The sequence below is a fragment of the Oncorhynchus kisutch genome, linkage group LG18, assembly GCF_002021735.2.
Source record: "Oncorhynchus kisutch isolate 150728-3 linkage group LG18, Okis_V2, whole genome shotgun sequence".
Lineage (NCBI taxonomy): Eukaryota > Metazoa > Chordata > Actinopteri > Salmoniformes > Salmonidae > Oncorhynchus > Oncorhynchus kisutch.
The window spans coordinates 36,701,600-36,710,581 of record NC_034191.2 but is presented as its reverse complement, the minus strand read 5'-3'; the positions used below and the strand labels follow the sequence as shown (position 1 = coordinate 36,710,581).

The following is an 8,982-nucleotide window of genomic DNA, read 5'->3' as shown; positions in this document are numbered from 1 at the left end:
GAAACACTTACAATGTTCATACGATTATAATTAACTGCAATCCTCGTATTTATCATGATAGCTCAAAGAGAGAGCTTAGTTTTCTATACGAATATATACGCATAAGCTATATCATTTTTTGATATATCACTAATTTGAACATGTTTTTTTTTTTTTTACCACATAGGCTATTACATATATTAGAAATATTAATGCTAACAATTAACCACAGACCAGTGGATGGATACATAGCAGCATGCGCATCCTTCATTTTTAAAGGCGCATCCTTCATATTGTTCTTGCAGTTGTTTTACTTAATAAATCAGATAGAAGAAACTATTCAAAGTCTTGTTTGAACTTGCAATGTGCAATATCTTCAATACATACAAATCACTTTCCACCAGATTGCCTGTTGGCAAAAACAACGTTTGCAAACATTCGCCTTTAAGCCTGTATTTCCAAAGTTTCACTATTCTCAAGGAGAAAATATGTTTTTGTCCAACATTTTGTCAGACAAATGCAATGTATTTTTTTTTTCGAGTAGCCTATGTTCAAAATAAAAAGCAACACTGGGTGGGCCTACGTAAATGTACATTTGTATCCTACGTTGTCCCAACACCCCGCTTATTCCAATGAAAAATGATAATAGTTTTATATTTAGTATACATGTAGGCCTAATACACGTAGATAGTCTATGCAAAAACAGAAAGCTCTACAGGTTTCCAAACGGATCTATTTTCTTTCCGTTGAAGGTAGCCTAATAGCAATATGCTCGAATGACAGGCAAGTGCCACCAATTGTAAACAGTGGGATAAACTGTAAATTTTACAGTACATGGCACAACATATATAATTTTATCAAATTCACTTCCCTTTGGTGCATATAACCAGAATTAGGCTAATTATGGATAATTGACTGATACACTTTCTTGACCTTGTTTCAGTGAACTAAAGTAGCCTATGTCTGAATTGTAATCGAATTTGACAAATAAAGTACCCGTTTTGTTGACTTTAATTAGCGCAAATTACGAAATTCTTAACTGGATTAGACTAATATAACGAAAATCAAATGTAAAATATCAATGAAAAGCGAGTGCGTAATTGTCATCTGTGGGCCTAATTACAGAAAACCCGAAAAATCCTATCCTGAAATGCTACTTTGATTTGCACGACCCGAAGCTGTTGACACCCAGGCTATATGACATATCAAAAATGTCTTTCCTCACACAACTGCAAGCCGAACGTGTTATTACAACACAGATAACAAATAGCCTAAATTTCATCTGACCTATTACCTTTTTTTCCGTTTTAATTAAACAACAAGAGAGATATAGAAAAGTGCAATAGTTCACTGCGTGGGAGTTTGACAAGTTACTCTAAAATGTGGTAGATATTCAGCAGGTTATTGGTGTGTGTGTGTGTTTGTGTTGTGTGTGTGTGTGTGATACAATGTCATGAGTAGCCTACTATGGCAATTATCTTTAGGAATAGGAAAGAGTAGCTCAGTGCACATAGCAACGGGATCCGCGAGCCGCCGACTCACGAGAGCAAAAGAGTTGACCCACTTAGCGACTTGGTCTGCCTCACCTGTCTCTCTTCTTCCTCGACCTCCTCACTACACATCATGCTGATATGGACATATCATGTCTTTCCACTTTCACAACCACTTTTATTAGTCCAATAATCGAATATTCATTCCAGCAGGAAACACACATTTGTCAGTTTTAAATATACTGTATTTCAAATATTACACTATACATATTGAAACCCAGATAAACGTTTATGGTTATCAATAGAGTTTTTACACCCTATATAAGAGCTATATAGTCCATAAGACTCCTGAACATCTAATCCAATTGCTACCCAGACTATTTGCATTGCCCCCCTCCTCCTCTTTTACACCGCTGCTACTCTCTGTTGTTATCATCTATACATAGTCACTTTAATAACTCTACCTACATGTACATATTACCTTAATAACTAACCGGTGCCCCCTCACATAAACTCTGTACCGGTACCCCCCTGTGTATAGTCTCGCGATTGTTATTTTACCGCTGCTCTTTAATTGTTACTTTTATTTCTTATTCTTACTCGTATTTTTTTTAACGGCATTGTTGGTTAGGGGCTCGTAAGTATGCTTTTCACTGTAAGGTGAAATGTACCTGTTGTATTCGGCGCATGTGACTCATGCAATTTGATTTGATTTGATTATATGTTTATAGTCCTAAAGCCCTTGTAAAACAATGAGAATAGTATCATTCTGACAGTTGTTCACTTATACGTGACCCTATATTGAAAGATAAAGAAAAGTTAACAGCTCATTTATAAGCAAGATAATATATGATGTAGCCTATATGAAATGTATAGGCTATTTCCACATTTCAAACTAGGCTACTTGACATTATATCAACACGACCCTAATCGTTTAGGTCAGGTCAGTCTATTTAGGAATATTTAGGGCATGCACAATTATGTCAATAAGGTTATTCCTTAATACATTGATGTGAACTCCTTGACATATTGCTGCTGCCTTCATTGGCCCTGTATAGCTGGGAGCTGTGGCCTACGCGAGGGAGGACAGGGAGAGAGTCTAGACAGGCAGCGAGGGGCGCTACGTCAAAGCGTAAGGACCGAGCATAGAGGCAAAATGCTACATAACAACCAAACTAGCAAGATGATTATCTGGAGAGAATGATACAGACTACCGTGATACTTCAAATGATGAGTGAGTGTAAAGGATGCAGTAGAATAAAGTAAACAGCCATCCTACCCTCTTATCCATGCGACACGGAAGCCAATCCTACTCCGGGAAGGATGAGACCAGACCCGCTGTCCAGCGCAGGCGTTCTGCCTCCTGTATCCAGATGATCTGATGAAAAGAATGCGCTCTTTAATAAGCTAATAGAGGTGGAATTATAACAGTTGAAGCATCAAACACTGAAGTCTCATTATTATTTACAAGGGGGTTGGTTAGAAAAAATGAACAGCTGAACCAGTGTATACCATAATTAGGCTACACCAATAGCCGAGGCTACTATGGGCTACAATAGGCTACATATATTTCCGAAGTAAATGGAATCGTTACTTTTATTGCAAGTAAGCAGCTTTATGATCCAAACTTAGAGGTCCACGACCATAAAAGCGATGTGTATTTAATATATATATCACTAATAAGAATACATCAACCATTAGGCTGTTACATGCAGGCATCAAATATTACAGAAATACAATACACTATTTTAGAAAAATATGATTCCATAAAATCCCACCGAAACCTAGATTTGACGTATAGTCACTCTCAGGCCGTGCTCGAGATATCCTGCATGGGCTTCGGTTTCGAGAGCGTTGTGGTAGGTCCGCACGTTATGTCTTTGGGTCCGGCTCGCAGGCGAGATGCTTGGCGAGGAGAAGTAGCGTCCTTTTTGGCCGTTCTCGCTGTCCATGGACTGTCGCGGCAGGCTGGAAAATGTCACAGCGACTTGAGTGATGTTGCTTTAAACATTGAGATAGGCAGAGACTATGTGGGGAGAGATGGTGTTCGGGAGTTGTTTGGGGGGGTCAAAACACGACGGGGTCTCTCACACCCACCTTCTTTTCACACACACTCGCGCATTACAAACGCAGGATCCCCTCGTTTTATCCCAATGGCACGCACTACACTCACGTAGCATGCATTAGCACCGTTTATTCGCTCCCGTTCACGGTTGCTGAGCCATGACAAGATAATGTCTGATAACTCGAAGATGTGAAGTCGAACACAGACTTTTCTTCATATTCCATAATCTGCAGGATAGTGCGCGCATTTATTAATGAGCACCATACAACCGTTATTGGTATTGGACATAATGTTCATATTGTTTCCAACACTTGCCTCAAGCATCTGGGGTATCCCAACTCTCAGTGACTGCATTTGTTGTTTTTAGTAGCATGTCAAAGTAAGTAAATTCACATAAAATGCTGATGATTCTTTCTGATAGGCTATTGACATGTTGGTTATTGGCCGCACAATTCAGGATTCAGATACATTTCTGTATAGCCAGGTTAATTTAACAACCCTGGAACAACCCACCACAGTGCATTTTGGTAACATATACAGTAAGTAATTATAGACGAGGCTATTAAATGTCTCAGACATTGGTTCTACGCAAGATATCCTATAGTTTTACGCAAGATAACATTATTTTAGGATGACAAATCAGGTCATAAATACTTTTCAGTAGGGAAGACCTATGACAACACATTTATTGGCTGATAATGACTATAGTAGTGTTTTTTGTTTTTGTTGACTTAATGTAATAGATCTTTGTTACATGTGTTATTTTTTTTACCATCGAGGACCACTTTTGGAAACAAGCGTTTTAATTAATACTTTCAAGTGATATCCTCTGGGTCCACATTGTACATGTTGTTTTATATGTATGTTCCCCAAAATAAAATCATTTCAATTCAATTCTCCATTAAACTGGCCAAATGTCCCCACTTTGCTTGTAACAGCTGGCCATTTTATTGATCTGAAGATGTGTAAAAACCAGGCTACCTTTCGTCTCATTCTAACTGGAGGGAAAACTTTCACAGCTCCGTGGACCTCGTCTTGTGTTGTAAATTACTCTTAAGTAACATAATAATTATTCAAAACGGTTCTCTTTCCCCTCTCACGCGGCGAGGAACCAACAGGCGGCCGAACTTCAATCGGCAGCGCGGTTGCGGCCACATGGGCCGGGGCAAGTCTTCACCGCGGGCGGCGTCGGGCGTGATTTGCTGTGCAGCCTTTGAGCGCCGTAACATCAACGAACCTGTGGCCTTTTAACACGGCGGGAGGTTAATTCCTATGACGATGATCATAGCCTTTAGACCCCTCTAACATCGAATCCATAGCATTAATGAAAAATGTGAACGGACAGGAAAATAGACCGCCTTAATAGGATATTTCTAATTGATTAACGGATTAATTGATACATCCAGTTGCAGTCCTATTCTGATTGTTTTATGTTTGGATTTTTTCTTTATGACCTTATCTTTGTCAGTCCAACATCCAAGCCATTATTGTGCAAGATCCAAACATCTTGATGAGGTTGCGGGTGTTGTAGGGATGCACCACTATCCTTCGGGAAGCACACCCTTATGCGTCAATGAAGTCCATGTCATCCCATTTCTGACACCAATGCAGTGACTTTAGAGGTAAAGCCTCGGGACTTAAATAGGGAATCTGCAGTTGAAACAACAACAAAACGACCACCCTGCCACTGATTTGGTCTACAGCTGAGAAATGGGGCTAAAGAAATGTAGCCACTCTTAATTTCATAGATAAAGCTATGGATGCTAAGGACTGACCATCCATGAGAACGAAATGATCGTTTTAGCCATGTTTTGAGGCGATACCGTGTTTGTTTACAATTATATTGTTTACAGATATTTGGGGTTCTGTTGGGGTGCAACCGTTGAACTCAGGCCATGAGGCAAGTATAAGATATTCTTCAATCGTCAATGGTAGCCTATATATAATTAATTTAAAGGTCCAAAAATTGATGTAGCCAATTGCAGATTGCCCATTTATACCCTCAACCTAGCATTTCTCAAACCTTGTTCACACTGGCAGTTTGAAGTGACTCAAATCCTTTTTTTTTTTGCATATCTGATGAAATCCGTTATTTTTCCTGCAGTCTTAACAGCCAAAAAGCACATGGATTCTGATATTTCAATACACATGACAAACAACCTTCATAGGTAGTTTGTAATCAGGTACAAATCTGATTCCTGGCCATGTGACTTGTGTCTGAACAGTCAAATCTGATATATTTGCCCTCAAGAGGTTTTTAGACTGCTATCTTGCATATTTTGTTGCTTGCTAGCTACTCTGTCGACTGTTTGGACAAGAACACGTGGTACCTTGTTAATTGTTTACAAACAAATGAGTTAATGTGCTAGAAAGTTAAACAGCTACCTAGCTAGCTAGTTGACTGCTGTGGCTAGCCAAAAATCAACTCATTTTGAAAGTTGGATTGTCTTATCCTTTGAGGCTTTAAAATGTGTTCTTACACTATGATTTTGAACATGCAAAGCAACAGGGAAACGTCCAAGGACAGGCATTGTTGTCACCTTAGCTTGCTACATAACTTCTGAGTGATAGGAAGCAGGAGCACCACCACCAATCGGCCTACACCACTGCGCATACAACCGCCATTACTATGACAACCAGTGTAGCCATGTCAGCAAATGACTGCTATCTTGCTGTCCCCAGGCCACCTGGCCATGCTGCTGCTCCAGTTTCAACTTCCACCTGACTGTGCTGCTGCTCTAGTTTCAACTGTTCTGCCTTATTATTATTCGACCATGCTGGTCATTTATGAACATTTGAACATCTTGGCCATGTTCTGTTATAATCTCCACCCGGCACAGCCAGAAGAGGACTGGCCACCCCACATAGCCTGGTTCCTCTCTAGGTTTCTTCCTAGGTATTGGCCTTTCTAGGGAGTTTTTCCTAGCCACCGTGCTTCTACACCTGCATTGCTTGCTGTTTGGGGTTTTAGGCTGGGTTTCTGTACAGCACTTTGAGATATCAGCTGATGTACGAAGGGCTATATAAATAAATTTGATTTGATTTGATTTGATATCTGAACACACACACATCCGATTTGATCACTTGTAACTTGCTGTTTGGACAGTCAGTATTCCAAAACGGATTTGAAAAACAAAACTGATTTGAGTGTCAAGGCCTGCAGTGTGAACAAAGCTTAAGTCCAACCAACTTATACAATTCAGGCAAGAGGTCAGAATCTTTTGACAAGGACGCTGGTGTACTAAGGACGTCACACTATATACACAATATTTTCAGTGCATGGAGAGGATGTTAGAAGGAATAGTTCTGAGTAGCCTATATGGCAAGGCTGCTGCAGTTGTTTGTCAGGCCCTGTCAGGGTTGGAGCGGCTGCTGCTGTGCATGTGTGTGTGTGTGTGTGTGTGTGGGGGGGGGGGGGGGGGTCAATGCCAAGGTGCTCGTGATTCAAAGCAATGCTTACTGCAGGCATTGCCCAAGGCTAAAGAGCAGAGAGTGGCTGAGCAGGAAACAACAACAGGAGATAATGAAAAAGGTGGACGTGTTTAACTCTACTTGTGGGGAGCTAGGGTTAGGTTTAGGGTTAATAGAATTTTGAATGGGACTGAATTGTGTGTCCCCACAAGGTCCGTTATACAAGACTTCTTGTGTGTGTGTGTGTGTGTGTGTGTGTGTGTGTGTGTGTGTGTGTGAGTGTGCGCTTGGGTGTGTATGTGTACCGGTTTGCCTGTCAATGTGCATCTGTTTGTCTATTTTTGTGATTTGAGAATTGTTTCTTAACCAAATGTTGACATGCTCAACATGATCAAATGGCTTTTTAGGGACATTGTGCAAACTCTCCACCCCTACTGGACCGGTACATCAGCCAGCCCATAGAGAGGTATCCTCGTCCACAATCTACTGTGGTGTATTCACTAGGAACCAAACGGAAGCAAACAGGGAGGGACTAACCTGAACTTGTCCAATAAGAATCTCTTGTTTTCGATGCAAACCCTTTTCTGTTACAAAACATTTCGCTAAAGTCCACTGCAATGTGCACTAATGAATACACTCCTACTGTATCCAAAGGCAGAAACACTCAGCATCTCCTCATTATCAACACTAGGCCTATCTCTAGCTGGACTCTCTCCCTCTACATTCATGGCAATTCAAAACTTCTGTGGTCCATATAGTCATGATTTATACTGCGTAGCCTTCACTTTGAGTGTTTATATATATATTATCATTGCTTCTAGATCACGTAGATAGCACAGGTGCACATATATACATTAGGAAATATCAGATGTATAGTGATCTAGTCGTTTGTGAACATGACAACATAGACCATGGATATGCAACTGACGGTGGCCCGCCTTTTGTAGGCCTGCAGATTTAGAAGAAATTACTGTTGAGTTAGAATAGTAGAATACACAAGGAGCAATATCGATGCATCAGCAGTTTTAAGTAAGTTAGTCTAGCCAGCTATCTTAACTTGTAGTAATCATGGTTGAATTACCGAGCGGGGACGCCACCATTGATTTTGTTAGTCACTCTCACTCAGATATCATATTAAAAACGGCAAACCTTTCTCTCCACCCCATGGCAAAATGTGTAGAATTGCAGGAAATTAGTTATAAAATAGCAAAATCATCTCTCCGCCCCCTTTCAAAGCAGCAAACCTGCTTTAAAACTGCTTACATTTGATCAACTTCCCATGGAAAAATGTGCAGGAATGAACTCTAAAACTTAAACATTTCTTGTCTGCTGTCAAGAGGGGTGCCGCTAAAATGTTTGCCGCGTTTTGGGTCTCCCAAAACGCTAGGGCCGACACTGGCTGCATGTGTGGGTCTGCATGTGAATATTTTTTTAATGTTTAAAGTTTTATTTCACCTTTATTTAACCAGGTAGGCCAGTTGAGAACATGTCCTCATTTACAACTACGACCTGGCCAAGATAAAGCAAAGCAGTGCGACACAAACAACACAGAGCAACACATGGGATAAACAAATGTACAGTCAATAACACAATAGAACAATCTATATACAGTGTGTGCAAATGTAGTAAGATTAGGGAGGTAAGGTAATAAATAGGCCATAGTGGCGAAATAATTACAATTTAGCAATTAAACATTGGAGTGATAGATGTGCAGAAGATGAATGTGCAAGAGATAGTGGGGTGCAAAGGAGCAACAAAATAAAAAACAATATGGGGATGAGGTAGTTGAGTGGGCTATTTACAGATGGGCTGTGTACAGGGGAAATGATCAGTAAGCTGCTCTGACAGCTGATGCTTGAAGTTAGTGAGGGAAATATAAGACTCCAGCTTCAGCGATTTTTGCAATTCGTTCCAGTCATTGGCAGCAGGGAACTGGAAGGAAAGGCGGCCAAAGGAAGAATTGGCTTTGGGGGTGACCAGTGAAACATACCTGCTGGAGCACGTGCTACGGGTGGGTGCTACTATGGTTACCAGTGA

The 8,982-nt window shown here is 40.5% G+C and overlaps 1 protein-coding gene across 2 annotated transcripts in view; it reads right to left on the bottom strand.

The window, feature by feature from the left end:
- The window catches only part of LOC109909011 (homeobox protein meis3-like), a 12,071-nt gene extending 8,387 nt beyond the window's left edge, over positions 1-3,684 (bottom strand). The window contains exons 1-2 of one of the 2 annotated variants that reach the window (XM_031795962.1): positions 3,254-3,684; positions 2,749-2,847 (exon numbers count right to left, since the gene is read on the bottom strand). In XM_031795962.1, coding sequence (XP_031651822.1) covers positions 2,749-2,760 — 12 coding nt within the window. In that variant the 5' untranslated portion in view covers positions 2,761-2,847; positions 3,254-3,684. Of the gene's footprint in view, positions 1-2,748; positions 2,848-3,247 lie in introns of both variants that reach the window. The other variant, XM_020507856.2, reaches the window with a different exon arrangement.
- Positions 3,685-8,982: the final 5,298 nt, after the last annotated feature.